Below are 15,187 nucleotides of genomic sequence, written 5' to 3'. Positions count from 1 at the left end.
AACGCGAGGCCCTATTCGTGGGAGAACTTTACGGAAATCAATAGGCAGAAAAAGAGTTTAGAAACTGCTGAATTGGCAAAGAAAACCTCCAGGAATTTCCTCCTCCGCCCTAATCACTTCTGGGGGCATCCATAAACAAACTTTCCACCGCTTGGGCTTGCAGTTTTCCTGCAAACAAAAACCTCTTCTCTCTCGTGCATAAATCATTTCACTTGATTTCATTTGCCATAGGCCCTGCCTCCGCGCCCCTCGGCGCCTACGAGTGCGGGTATTCCCTCGATTTTAATTAAAAGTTTCAAGTGCCGCCTCACATAAATTCCAATCAAGATTTTAGTGTCCCTCCAGTGGCTGCACTCGCAGGAGTACGTAGGAGTGTTTTCCCAGGAGCAGGCGCTGTGCGAAATTCAATTAGATCAGAAGTCAATCAGGTTCAGGCTCTGCCATTAAAGGACAATTTCTGAATGCACTAATTATTCCCTATTCCCCCGTAGAACTTTTATTTACGGGGGGACTGGGGGAGGGGGCATAATTGCACAAGTTTTTTGGGAAATTAGTTTGATAATCGAATAAATTACGGCCAGGCATTGGACTGATGAATACCGATTAGAAAGGGTCGCATTAGTGTGTATATCGTATATATTCTATTTTCGGCAAGCAATAGAAAAGCTTTGCTTAAGTCATTATATAATATACATATCGTAGCCAACAAAATGCCTCCCCCGACCACACAATGCAGCGTCCCCTCCGTCATCATCATCATCATCATCATCAGCAGCAGCACACACCCGGGTTTTTGGGGCCCCTTTCGGGGCTTTCGGGGGGTTTTCTGGGGTTGCCTATCAAAAGCATCGCCCTAAAGGCTTCATGTCAAATGCACGAACCCAATAAATTTCATACTCTGCTGAAAAAACAGGCAAAAAGTGTAGAACAAACCTCCACAGACAATGGGGAGCAACGGCACAGTGGGTCGAAAGATGTGGCGAAATGTTTTTAGTTGGATTTTAGGGAAATGAAATTTCATTGGAATTTCGGGGATTACAATTCAAATAAAATCAAACTAAAAGAAATTGATTATAAAATGTTGATAAAAAATATAAAATAAAAAAGCAATATAAATAATATATAAATAAAATAATAAATCATAAAAAATTATAATAATAAAAAATAATGGTAATACAAAATAATAACAATAAAAAATATAGATAATAATAATAACAATAAAAAAAAATAATAATTATTATAAATATAATAAAATCTATTATTAATAAAATAATAAATCATAAAAAATTATAATAATAGAAAAATAAAATTAATACAAAATTTATAAAACAAAAGGAAAAAGTAATACAAAATAATAACAATAACAAAAAAAGGTAGTAATAGATAATAAAAATACAATATAATAATACAAAAAATAATAATGAATGATTAAAAAGAATAATATGAATTAATAATTTGTACACAGTTAGTATGTTTTTATAAAGTGAAAGAAAATATGCTTAAAAGTGGATTTAAAGACTTAAATGTTTTTTTTTTAATGGAAATGGTATAGAAATATGTTAAGGCTCCTATAGTTAAAGCCTTGAAGTCTTCTCCTACATTGTGCTACCATCCTCTGGGATACTTTGTGCTTCTTAAACTCAACTGTTTTAGATCCCATTCAAATCTTTAAAGTATACTACCAAGAATTCATCATAAATGACTTCAGAATTAAAATATTTCAATAATAAAATATATCCTAAAAAGTAAATAGTTCTTGGGTCACTTATTTTCTGTTTCTCAACAATTTCCATCTCGTTTTTAGTTGAAACTCGGACCACAGTGGCCCCCACTCGGATTGGTTTTGGTTCTGTTCGGTACCGTTCCGTTGAGTTCTTTCCGTTCCCATACCCGTTGCCCGTTCCCGTTGCCGTTCCGTCAACGTGCCTTGCGGTTTGTTTGCCGAGAGACCTTCAGACAGTTGCCTGTCATATGTTCGTGCCCCGCGTGCCCCCCGTATCCCCCCCGTATATTGGGCATGTGTGCTCTGCTCTGCGGATAGGCATATCCCTGGTGTTATGGACCTCCTCTGCTTTGTTTGTTATTAATGAAGTTTCCAGGCGGCTTTTTGCACCTTGGCTCCTTTAACTTCTAACGGGAACCCCCCTCCCCCCACCCCAAAGGGGCAGGCTCAGTGGATAGTTAGTGCACAACGCCCCCGACAGCCCACTAGCCTACGACTGTGGTGCTGCCTCCAGGTCCAACTGTGACTGCGGCTATGACTGTGACTGTGACTGCGACTGTGGTTCCATCTCTCCCAGCATTTCTCTCTGGCTGCCGCCTTTCTCTTTTGCCACTCGAGTTGGCTTTGACTCTTCTGACTGCCGCCGCATCCCCGGGTGACTTTGATTGACATTTGCTGTTGTTTGCATTTGCCGGAACAATTTTGCTTTTTCTGCTCTGTGCCTCCTCTGTCTCTGTGCTGTGTGCTGTGCCATGATTCCATTTCGACCACCTTTGGGTGGCCCATTGGCTGGAAATTGATCAGCTGCTGCGCTTTGTGCCGCACCAGTGCTCTCCTCTGGGCTTTGACCCACTTGCGGATCACACAAAACACAACGAGGCAGAACATTATCCTTGGGATTCCGCCTCCTTTGATTCCTCGTAAGTCACTCAATTTCCCTTCGTGGGTGAATGGGGGAGACAACTTTGTTTTGGTGGGGCCTCTGAAAGGTTCCGAATAGCTGGATAGAGGTACAAGTTGTGGCAAGTTCAAGGTCTTTCTGGTCTGGCATATCCTAATGGGCTGTTATGGGAACTTAGTTCCCAATCGCAAGTTTATCTGAGGCAAATTTGCCTTCCCTTCTCTTACAGCGCTAAAAGCTTCCAACTTTTCAGTGGCTGGCTCAGTGCCGGACATCCCTTGACCCCGTTTCCCTCCTTGGACAAGAGATCCTCCAGATAGACATTAAAATAATGCACTTTGTGAGTTAGAGCCGGCCTCAACAAGCTCCCTAATTGCCTCTTAGAGGGAGAATCCCACGCTGCCCCCACGCTCCCCCACTCGGTGGCATGTCGCTTGTAATTAAAGTTGAAAATTATTACTTTTCGGAGGCAGTGGGTGGACCCGGGAGAAACCCGTGTACTGTCATTCCGAAATCAGAGTTAAAGCTTTCTTGTTTTTTTCCCTTTCAGGCGGGACTCATTTTCCGCATTTTCTGACTTCATTCGAGGGAGCCATCGCTCTGGCGATTTGCATGTTTTTCCGAGTTTTCTATTTGTGCTGTTGCTGCCACTGCCACTGCCGCTGCCACTGCTGCTGCTTCTTGTTGTAAACACAAGAATTGGGCGGCCATCAGTGGGTGGCATTCTGCATACTTCTGGCCGGGCACTGGCTAAAGTTTTGCCTCTGAAGTTGTTTTCTGTGTTGGCCTGACCTGGCCCTCTGTGGATGTACAGAGTGGGCCAAGTGGCTAGAGAGAGAGGGAGGGAGAGAGGGGGACTTACGTGCCTGCATTTCTGCGTTTTGTTGGGCAATTGTTAAATCGATAAAAATTCTTTCTTTTTTGTAGTTTATTTCCCAAAAAAAAACACACAAATACATTGTTGTCCCACATTCTGTCTGGGTTTCTATTGTAGTAATGTAGGGCACTCGTTTTGGGGGACTTACTTGGGGATTATCTTCATTTCTCTGTATTTTTTGGGGATTTGCATAGATTAAATCGTGCCTTGCCTTATAATTGAATATAAATCAGTTTTATTAGCCTTTTATTTAATTATTTAATCAGTTTGTTTGTAGTTTGTGCGGTTTTGATTTCATTTTAAATTCAATTAAAAGTTTTTGCAGCGTTCGATTAAATTAGCAGTAATTTGTTTTTTGTTTTAATTAAATTACGACTGGAAATCTGTCCATCTGCGACCACAGTTGATCCACTTTTGTGGATGCAGGCGAGCCCCAATAAAAGAGTTTGTACTAAAAAACTCCTTTCTTTATATTTATATAGATTATATATTGGAGAGTTCCTCAGAATTAGAGCTAGGATTGAAGCCTTGTCTCAACATAGCCCATTAAAAACTACAATAATTGTACCAGGATATTTTACAAAATATTTTAATAGCCTTGGGCTCACAAAAATGAAGAAATCTCATAGAAAATTGATTCATTTATCTGCTGAAATTATATCCCTTTTGAAAACGGCGATAAATTCGCACTTAAAATATCAGTAGACTGAAATTGTATTACTTTTACCTAGTATATCGTTAAAATATCACTCGTGCCCCATAAATACTCGTATGCATCATATTTATATGAATATTTTCTCCTCTTAAAATGGCAGCCATTTATGGTTGACCTCCGTACTCTCATATTTTCCTACCTTATCCTTCGCTGCCTTCGGGCCTTGCATATATTTCTAGGTAATTGCCGAGGCTCTGCTGAATTTTTAATTTAATATTTTGGCAATTTTAATTTTCGGCCCTTGGAGTGGAATAAATTTCCGCCATTCTCATGGTTTTTCCGCCTCTCTTTTTCCCTCTCTGTGTGTGCTTTTCCTTTCCCTCTCTTTGGTTTACTTATTTTTTGTGTTATTTTAACAATTTTTCGAAGCTGAAATTTTCATTGTTTTTTATTGACGCTCTTTGTTCTGGCTCGTTTCCTTTTCGCTCTTTTTCTGCCTCCCTCCACCCCTCCCCCCTACCGCCTCTTTCTCTCGAGTGTTTTTTAACCCGCACGCGACAATTATGCATATTTATATAAATAAATATATGTACACACACACACATTCGCGCATAACAGGCCTTTGTCCAACGGAGCGTATGCGTAACATTTTTTCCAGCTCTTTTCAAAGTGGCTTTCCCCTCCTTGTCCCCTCCCCCGGCCGTTGGACGCTAAAAAATGCGATGAAAAAATTCTTGAAATATGTATATTTTTTTGCGCTTTTCTATATATAAAACATTCCCCTTGGGGAAGAGGCAAAGCAGCTGAATAAAAAGGGATGTATGTAGCTTTTAAAAATTGCCTAATTGATTGAAAAAACTTGTGAAATTCATGTAGCGTACGCGGGAGTCCATTGAAATTAATTAAGAATAGTTTTCCACAGGGAAAGCGGCGAAAAAGAGCCATGAAAAATCCGCTAGTGTGATCGCAGAAAGAAAGAAAGAAAGTCTTCACCCTAGGCACTGGGTGGAAAGCCATTTCGGATTTTCCTTTCCACTCTCCAATCCACAAGCAGTTGGCTTTTCCGTGGCGCCATTAATCAACATTATCGGCTTATGTCCGGGCCTAAAGCCTCGCGGAGACCCCTAAAAATAATTACCCCGTACTTAGCATGAATATGGGAGATTGAGGAGACATCTGCACACGCATGACAGCCAACAGAACCCCATCCAACCGCCAAGCCAGCAGGCACTCGAATGGGAAGGGTAATGGGACTTGGCCAGGCCAAAAACTGGCACAGACAGACAGACAGACGGACAGAAAAGTTTATGAAAGAGATTCGGGTAAATCGCTTAATGGGTCACACAGTTCCCATTGGGCCATTGGGGAACACTTTTGTGGCGGATCCACATACAAAACCACTAGGAAATCTGTGCTGCGGATTGACTAATGATTCGGGCGCCAAGAAGTTCATCTCCGTCCACGAACACGGCTCGGTTCAAGGCCTCCGAGGTGCACACGTGAGCAACTTTTACTTTTTTTTCGGGTGGACGGGGGGAGGATTAGAGTTATGTAAATACGTATTGGTTTGGGGGTCAGTCGAGTCACCGAATCGGTTATGGATGGGCCCCCGAGAGAGCACAAAAGAGGGGGACCGGACCGGACCGTAGCCATTATATTGATTAATCGTCTCTGAGGTTGAGGTTCGCCGCTGCTCTCGCATTTGGCTTGACCCCGAAAGAGTCGACAAAAGTCGACAAGAGAGCAGCCGTAACGCCGCGTCGTCTTGTCGTCTAGCGACTAGCTGTAAACGTATCTATCCATCATCATCCAGCCACATACCTATACGAAACCCATTTCTGTGGGTATTCCATTGATTTGGGGCTTCGCTCCAACAATTTTTACGTATTTTTTGTGCAAATTTTCTCCCTTTGATCTGTGAAAACTGTGTCAGAATGCCGCAAAACTGCCGCAGTCCAAACGAATTTCGAATACAAATAAAAACAAACGAATATGACTCAGAGATACAGATACGGATACACACGTCTACTGTAGATACACGGATACTTTGTGTGTGTGTGTGTGTGTGTTTCAGTGGCAAAAGCCTCTGTCAGCGGGTCAAAGTGTTGGTTGTGTTTGTACTTATCTCTTGACAGATTCTTTTTCACTCTTCAGATCGCATCAGAGTTTCGGTATTTTATAGCACAATATTTGTCCAGGGTTAAATGCATTCAACAAGCTCTGCTCTTGATATATCTGCGCCATTTAGCCATTAGCCATTGTCCGTTGGCCATTGGCCATTAAAGTTAAATTAAAAGCCCTCTTAAATTATGGCCAGCAAGTGTTAAAGAGGCTCATTGAAAACATCGGCCACAGATGAAATGAAAATAATTGCATTCATTAAATGCCACGAGGCGGCAGCGCGACATAAATAACAATTAAAAAATGTACAAATTTAGGGGAAGCCTTTCTACGATGCCATTGAAGTATTGGACTTTCTTTCTTGTAAAACAAAGACTTTTATGAACTTTTTCTGGACCAACTCTCTGTCGAAATCCACTTGACATCCACTTGAAGAACTCTTCATCGCGTGGGACCTTATGCAAAAACTTTTCGGGCATATTTATAGCCCTCCCCCCCACAAGTGCCTGTCGATCTTTTATTTTCGCATAATTACCGAATACAAAATGAAAAGAAAACATCTCGAGTTACTTGGCCAAATCGAAAGTGAAATTCATGGCCTGGCCTTGTGGCCGAGTTTTACGGGCTTCCATTATTGTTTGTATTTGTATTTTATTTTTGTATTGCTATTTCTGTTACACCATCTGGTCCGGTCCATCGTCAAGTGCACTTTGTCGTAAATTATTCAGCTTGAAATGCAATTATAAAGAAATTCATTTTCAACTCAATTTCTTTGTGATGTAATGCCGAATGTCAGTTCGGTTCGTGTCCAATTCGCGTTTTCCACAGCTCTGCGCTACGCTGTTTGCTCAAAACTGATTAGCATATATTTCGAATTAGATGTATACACAATTTATACGAATTTGTACATTCGTATATTTAGACGGAGGCTCTGTCAATGTGTCATAAATGATTGGTGGCTCGTTGGCTTGGTTTTGGGGAGGGGGGGAATATTCGAAACTGTATGTCCCCACGTATTTAAATCCAATTTGTATTTATAGCATAATTAGAGCGCATGAATATGTTTCGAAAAATGTCCACAAAATGTGTTCCAAATTAGTGAAATTTATTTTTATTTATTTTTTGTATTTTTCCTTAAGTGTATCACAGCGCCATAAGTTTAAAATTATTATTATTGCGCTCTTTCTATTTATATTATTATTATATTATATTTATATTTAGAATTCGTGTATAAATTTATTTTCTTAAATCAAATACTTAAACTTAAAATTGTAATAAACTTTTTTTGTATAAAACACTGCAGTATTTTTAATTTTAAATCAAATAATTCAACTTAACATTTTCATTCAATTATTTTTTATAAAACATTGCAATATTTTGGTCCTCATACAAATTTAGCACAGTTTAAAAATGTTTTCTTTTATTTTATTATTAATTTTATATTTATTAATTTGATTTATTGATTTAAATCAAAATTTCACTGCTTAGAAATATTTGTTTTTGTAACTCAGTAATTTTGTATTTATTTATTTAACATTTTTTTGTTTTAGTTTTTACAAAGTTGCCGAAACCTAAAACTATTCACTCAAGGAATGTTCATGCAGAAATGCCAAATTACAGCCCAACTATTTATTGGTTTCGTGGGAAGAGTCCTTGCTGGGCTGCAGTCGTGTGTGGCATGTACCCCATCTGCCCCAATTCTCGTTCTGGAACATTTTATAAAAATTAAAGTTCGCGGAATTCGGTTTCCTTCTGGTTTTGTTCTGTTTGTGGCTTTGGAAGAAACTTTTTTGGTATTCGGAATTTCTGCAGCTGTTGCTGCCTGCCAGTAAGCCATCGACTATGGCTTTGACTGGCACTGGGTCTCTATGGCCGTGGCAGTGGCAGTGGCAGTAAAGCCCCCTGTTATTTGTTAGTGTTACGGTTATTATTTTTTGCCTGCCACACAGTGTCGGCTACAGCCCTTCCTCCAAAGTAATTGCTGGAGCATCAGCAGCAGCTGGCAATCTTTTTTCAGTTCTGTGCAACGCAAGGTTTCATCTATTGTTCCGATATTTTTGCAGCTTAACGACAAGCGAACGGACAACTTTATTCGAATGTTTTCCCTCGTTTCCATTTTACCCATTTTCGAGAATGAACTCTGCGGAATGGAATGCACGTTTCCATTTATCACATTCGGGTGCTCGTTGCGGATGCGGATACGGATACGTATAGTAATACTCTGTGTAAGCTGTAGATGTGGCTCCGTATTATGTATGTATGTATATCCGTCTGTAGATGTGGCTGCCAGATATACATATGTACATATGCTTGGCGCTATATACTCTACAGGGCTTGTGCAGTTATAGATGTTTACATTGTTTCCAATCCGCCACAAACTCATTAGCATTGTGGTTAAGTGGGTGCAGAGGAAAACCCCTCGGTGGAAGGAAGGGAAAAGTGTTTTCATGCCCTGCGGCTGCCTCTGCTGATGATGCTCCTCTCTCTGGGTGGGTGCTGGGGGGAGTTCATGATCTGAATATATGCATGGCGGCTGTTGGTTTTTGGGGAGTGCCCTGGAGTGCCCTGGAGTGCCCCCCAGACAATCGCTGCTAATGAAATTTGAAGTGGAAATGAAATTTAACAAATTTAATCAAAAGATAGGAACTATTTGTCGCATCCTATATATTTACTATACTTTTTGATTAGATCATGTCATTTGCTGAAAACTTTCCGCAGAAAGCCGGCTAAATGATTAAAATTTATTGCCCCTTTCCGTTGAGATAACTTCATGTGGAATCTGCTATCTATCGCTGACTTGTAGGCCCCACTGTAGCTGTTGGTTATTTTAGGCAGCTCTACGGCCGGCCCTCGGGTCCGCAGTACGACCCCATTAGCGACCCCCAGCTTCAGCTCCAGCTCCAGCTTCAGCTCCAACAACCACAATCAACAACAACCGACCACGTACCCTCGCCGTTTCCGCTGCTGCCATTTTATCAGCATTATGTAGTATCCGCTTAGGCAAAACATTTTCATGAAATAATTCAGCAAATGCATTTGCCAGTGCCAGTGCCAGTGCCAGTAGCTGGAGAGGATGGAGCATCGTTTGAGTGTTGTAATTAGAAACAGTTTCCAGTTGGCGGGATACGAAGATAGATTACATTTGGCTGGAAACCCATCTGGAACCCGGCTCGTGCTGGGCTCCATTAAAACACTAATTATGCGGCCTTTATAGAAGCTTTAATTCGATTTAATTGAAAGCCAATTTCCGACTCCGACTCCAAGTCCGACTGCGACTCCAACTATTGTTATGCCAAAGTGAACTTCACGGCTCCATGCACAACTATTACGCCAGCAATTATACATCATCCTACCATATGATTACTGATTCTATCATTCTATCTTCTCCCTCTCTCTCCCTCTTCCAATAGTCTGTCCAATGTGCGGATTGTGCTGCTGGTGAGGGATCCGCGCGGAACGATGCAGTCGCGACGTCATCGCGTGTGGTGCGCTGGCCACGAGGACTGCGAGGATGCGCGACTGGTGTGCCAGGATCTGCAGGATGACTACAAGACAGCCGAGCTGCTGCTGGAGAAGTATCCCTCGCGTTTCAGGTGAGTCCATTTGTGGATTTCCCCCAAACTAAACAACTAATGCCAGATCGTTTTTGTTTCTGTAGAACCCTACGCTATGAGGATCTGTCATTGAATCCCAGTGAAATGACCCAGGACATACTGCAGTTCTATGGCCTGCCGTTCGATCCCGCTGTGGAGGAGTTCTTGGATACGCACACCAAGGTGAACATTGGCGGCGTCAGCTCCACATATCGTGATTCCAGATCAGCGCCATTCCATTGGATGCAGGATCTAAAGCCCGACGACGTGAGTACCTCATGGATACATTTTCCGATCATTACTCACACCTCCCTTCGCACAGATCAAGCAAATCCAGGATGTTTGCGTCGAAGCCATGGATCTGTGGGGCTATCGTCGGATCGATAGCTTCAGCAACTTCTCCAGCCTCCAGCAGACCTTCGATCCGATGGTGCTGCCGCCGCCGTTCACGTGAAGCGTCCACGGCACTAGTGTTAGCTGATCTATCTATAGCGATAACTGATAATGATAACTAATTCTTCTACTTGGTACATTTTGTTGTGATATCGTCGTGTTGAGCGAGCAAAAAGAAAAATAGGCAAAGAGCGGAAGGAACGGAAGGAGGGGAAAGGAAAGGCGAGGCGGGATTAAGGGAGGAGAACGCATTGTGGAAACTCGATTCATAGCTGGCACATTTTTGCAAGACACGCAAACACACTTAACTGAGCAATAGTTATTAAAAATATATACTGAATATACAATATGAAATGCATAATTTTAGTAATTGGCGAATTTTGTGTAGAGCGTAATAGCGTAAAGCGTAACAGCGTAACAGTCGAATATCAGATTTACACTTAGGCCTAGCATTTAAGCTAACCAATAACGGAGAAGAGAACTTAGTCTATTTAGGGCTGCGTATTGAGTATTGTTTACCTGGCTTTTTGATGTAAATTATTTAGGCAATGAACTTTTGTAATTCAGCTTGACAAGTGCGTAGAGAATCCAGTGATTTAGCGTCTAACACAAAAACAAACACAAACACAAACGTATCTAAACGTATCAGCATCGGTCGGTAACTAACTACAAAAAATACAGATCAGTTCAGTTCAGTTCAGTCCGGTTCTGTTCTGTTCTGGAGAGTAGACAGGAACTGTATTATACAACAACTGTTTGGCAAACACAAAAATTGTGCAATATTATAATCAAAACGTAACTCACGCTAAAACCAATTTAGACACGAATTTCCTTAACTGATCAAATGAAAACGAAACAAGAGCAATGGGCACTCGACTCCTAAGCATAAGTTTCCCTAGGCGTACAATATATTATTTTTATGGTTATTTAGTTGTAATTGTAATTAAATTGTACTATACTTTACTTGTCCTTAATGTCTACAACTAAGTTCGATTCGTTTTCCTTTTCAAAAACGAAGGCCCAGTAACGTGCGCGATCAAATTGGCAACAAGAAAATGGCTACAAATTGGATAATTTGATAAACGATAAAGAATCCAGCAATATTTGCATAACTTACACTTATTAAGCAAATTACCAACTGAATAAACAATGAAATTTAAAATTAATTTAATTAACGATTTCTCAATCGCAATTTGTATGCAGATTAGGTATAAATGTATATACTAAATGTATATACTGTATATACTATCAAATCAAGGACATTCCCGCGATCACAGGAAGTTATTAAAGTAAGTGGAAACGTAATATATAATATTCTTTACCGCTTGATACCAGATTAAACAACACTCTCTCTAATATGAATATTCTAAGGTGCATTTATTGCCAAAAAAGTGGCCACACTCGACAAAGGGATTCTGCCAAAATTGGGAAGCTTTCGGCCAAAAGTAGAGAAAGCTGTTGACTGGAATGACACTCAAATGGGGCATCTTCGCTTCATCCACGAGGCCCGCGCAGCGTTCTCCTCTCCGTCGACGTTCTTCTTTCTTTGACGGACCTCTGACGAGTGGTGCCACTGGGATTCAACTTGCTTCCAATTTAGTTACCACCAGAAATGTGCCCAACAAATACTTCGCCAACATGTCCGTGTCATTGGAATAACAAACTGCTTTTTTGTTTTGATTAAAGCTTGGAATGGTCGAGGACCAGGGATGGAGTGTTTTATCGAAGAGTGTGTGCTCCGTCCTAGCCACTCCTAGACCAGGGTGAGCGCTAGTCCGATCCTAGAAGCCACCTGTGGGAAGTAGAGGATAAGCAAGATTACGGGATGCGGATACAGATACAGGTAGAGGTCCATGCCTAAGGCGGACGAGAACTCACATGGATAGGTTAGCGGGGTGTTCCAATAGTTCCAGACCCGTGGATCGGGTATGCCGCCCTCGGGCAACGGGGGACAGCAACAGCCCGGCGCCGGAGAGCATGGAATGGGCGAGGGAGCTCCGCATGGGGGACTGTGCGGGCCACAGCACGGACAAGTTGTTCCACAGGGACCGCATGATCTACAGGGTCCGCAGGATCCACAAGGGTAGCACATTTTCGATCCGTAAAATATTAAAAAAAAACGAATTTTTTAATTTTGTGAGAAAAGTCACTGAAACCCGAAAACCAAACCGAAGCTCTAAAACTAAACAAAATTTTTTGTTCCGTGCTAGTCGGAGTGTGATGAGCAACTGAAAATATACAGCAGTAGAAAATATTACAAGATCTTGACAGCTATATTTGGTATTCCTAGGGTAATGTGATTGGCCCAACATACAATATAAATAATCGAAACCAATCCATCAAGTCATCTGTGATAATTTCTTAATTTTCGCCCATTCGTGAGATCTAATTTTCATACTTTCTTTGCAGCCAAATGATTTCAAATTTGATGATTTGATTTCAAATTACCCGTTTGTCTGTTGCCGGATCGATACTAAATCCACGATCGCGTGCATCGCGCCAGCAGCTGATAAATTATTTATTTACCTGCACTTCTTACGACGTTTTTCTTGTTTCCCACCTTATTCATCTATTCCATTGACTGTTTTTTCTTGGTTCTTCTTTTTTTTTTTATTCCCTCCAGCTCTATTGGCCGACACCCTCTCTAGCCACAAACGGCTTACCCCTCCAGGTAAAGCTATCAAGTTATTATTTATCCATTTACCTTATTTAACTCTTCCTTTCATTTTAACAGACCGCTCCTTCAGGTGGCCGCGGACACCGATATGCCCACCATCGTTTACCAGCGGCTTCACCCATCTGGTCTTCCGGTTCATATGCTCGATGCGGCGTCCACTCCAGTCGCCTGACCGGCTGACATCGCAAACTCCCCGCCGGCTCCTGCGCTCCTGTGGCAGCCACTGGCTGCTACGAACATGCTACGGGCCACAGTCGACAACGTGGCGTCCCATCCGCTGCAGCAAGGACCCGTAATCGACGGCGGAATTGTTGGTTCACGTCCACGGGATATATTGTGAGCATGCAGCCTCTTTATACGCCGAATCAAACATTGAGTTTCATCTTCGACACGCGTAGGTGAATCAGTATATATAATTGTGGATATATTCTAAAATATATATATCTTCCTTCACAGAGGACTATGTTTTGCCACAAACCGGATCGTGTCCGACAGCAGGACAGAAGCGCACCCCTTGCACCATCGGAACCTAACAATCCATCTTTATTCTTCGACATGGTAATCGACAACAAGGACTTTGACTATGGCAACCAATGAAGAAGCTACGCCGGCTACTAGACTCCAGATAGATATCGTTGTTGTTAGGTTTAAGGATATAGGCACCCATATATTTCTATAGTAGATATAAATGTTTTCAACTTGTTTATTTATTAAAGAAGAATAATCCTTGCTGTATCCTGTATTAGGAAAACTATCCAGATTACGACAAATCCAGTTACGGAAAAAACTAAATATTTTTGATTGGAGAAAAGGTCCTTGATCCTTGATAAGGATTCCATTAAATCAGGGACATTTTTCCAATCAAAGGAAGCCGTCGCACGTCCCAATCGGGCCGCAAATAGCCGAGTTAACTAAGTATGGATGGTGCGTGTTTTTTGAGTCCTTACCGAAGGATCAAGGATATTGTTCTGATCACGGGGGGCCATGCCGCGTCCCGATCGGGCGACAAATAAGGGAGAAAACAAGATATATATGTCTGCAGTAAACATCCTTGATCCTTGGTCCTTTATAAGGACTTCATTAAACCAGGGACATTTTTCCGAGCACAGGAAGCCATCGCAAGTCCTAATCGGGCGACAAATAAGGGAAAAAAAGGTATATATGTCTCGAGAAAACATCCTTGATCCTTGGTCCTTGATAAGGACTCCATCAAATCAGGGACATTTTGCCGATCACAGGAAGCCGTCGCACACTCAGATCGGTCCATAAATAGCGGAGAAAATTAATATTTTTGATCCCTGATATCCTTGGTCCTTGAAAAGGACTACATAAAATCAGGGACATTTTTCCGATCACAGGAAGTCATCGCATGTCCCGATCGGGCTACAAATAAGGGAGAAAACAAGATATATATGTCTGGAGTAAATATCCTTGATCCTTGGTCCTTGAAAATGACTCCATCAAATCAAGGACATTTTGCCGATCACATCGGTCCATAAATAGCGGAGAAAATGAATATTTTTGATCCCTGATATCCTTGGTCCTTGAAAAGGACTTCATAAAATCAGGGACATTTTTCCGATCACAGAAAGCCATCGCATGTCCCGATCGGGCCTCAAATGACGGAGAAAACATAACGGGTTTGTTATTTGTTATTTTTGAAAATGTAGTTCACGAAATCACCGATAGGAGCGCCACCGTACAAAAAAATAAAACTCGCGTCAAATGGCCAAAATCTGGATGGGATACCAGGCAAACAGAAATCAGCAGCAAGCAACTGTAGCAAATGCAAAAAAAACATTGTGGCATACTTTTGGGGGACAATAAATTTAAAAAAAATTCAGTTACCTTCTGCTGATTTCTGTTCGCCTGGTATCCCATCCAGATTTTGGCCATTTGACGCGAGTTTTATTTTTTTGTACGGTGGCGCCCCTTTCGGTGATTTCTTGAACTACATTTTTAGGGCCAGTTACAAGCCAGTTTTTTTTCTCCGTTATTTGAGGCCCGATCGGGACATGCGACGGCTTCCTGTCTTCGGAAAAATGTCCCTGATTTGATGGAGTCCTTATCAAGGACCAAGGATCAAGGATGTTTACTCCAGACATATATATCTTGTTTTCTCCCTTATTTGTCGCCCGATCGGGACGTGGCATGGCCCCCCGTGATCAAAACAATATCCTTGATCCTTCGGTAAGGACTCAAAAAACCCCCATCATCCATATATAGTTTTCTCTGCTATTTGCGGCC

At 41.6% G+C, this 15,187-nt stretch overlaps 2 protein-coding genes across 3 annotated transcripts in view; one reads left to right on the top strand and one right to left on the bottom strand.

The window, feature by feature from the left end:
• LOC108163205 (carbohydrate sulfotransferase 4) overlaps positions 1-11,429 on the top strand; it is a 35,186-nt gene extending 23,757 nt beyond the window's left edge. Inside the window, exons 2-4 of one of the 2 annotated variants that reach the window (XM_017298356.2) lie at positions 9,688-9,870; positions 9,936-10,137; positions 10,193-11,429. In XM_017298356.2, coding sequence (XP_017153845.1) covers positions 9,688-9,870; positions 9,936-10,137; positions 10,193-10,324 — 517 coding nt within the window. In that variant the 3' untranslated portion in view covers positions 10,325-11,429. Of the gene's footprint in view, positions 1-9,687; positions 9,871-9,935; positions 10,138-10,192 lie in introns of those variants that run through there. The other variant, XM_017298357.2, reaches the window with a different exon arrangement.
• Positions 11,430-11,616: 187 nt separating this feature from the next.
• On the bottom strand, positions 11,617-12,494 carry LOC108163206 (male-specific sperm protein Mst84Da-like). Its single transcript, XM_017298358.2, has 2 exons — positions 12,142-12,494; positions 11,617-12,055 (listed from the first exon to the last, which is right to left on the bottom strand). Exons 1-2 carry the CDS (start codon positions 12,353-12,355, stop codon positions 12,045-12,047), a joined length of 225 nt encoding a protein of 74 aa, XP_017153847.1. The 5' UTR covers positions 12,356-12,494; the 3' UTR covers positions 11,617-12,044.
• Between the last annotated feature and the right edge of the window lie 2,693 nt (positions 12,495-15,187).

This window comes from Drosophila miranda, chromosome 4 (assembly GCF_003369915.1).
Source record: "Drosophila miranda strain MSH22 chromosome 4, D.miranda_PacBio2.1, whole genome shotgun sequence".
NCBI classification, from domain to species: Eukaryota; Metazoa; Arthropoda; class Insecta; order Diptera; family Drosophilidae; genus Drosophila; species Drosophila miranda.
This window is presented reverse-complemented; position numbering and strand designations above follow the sequence as displayed.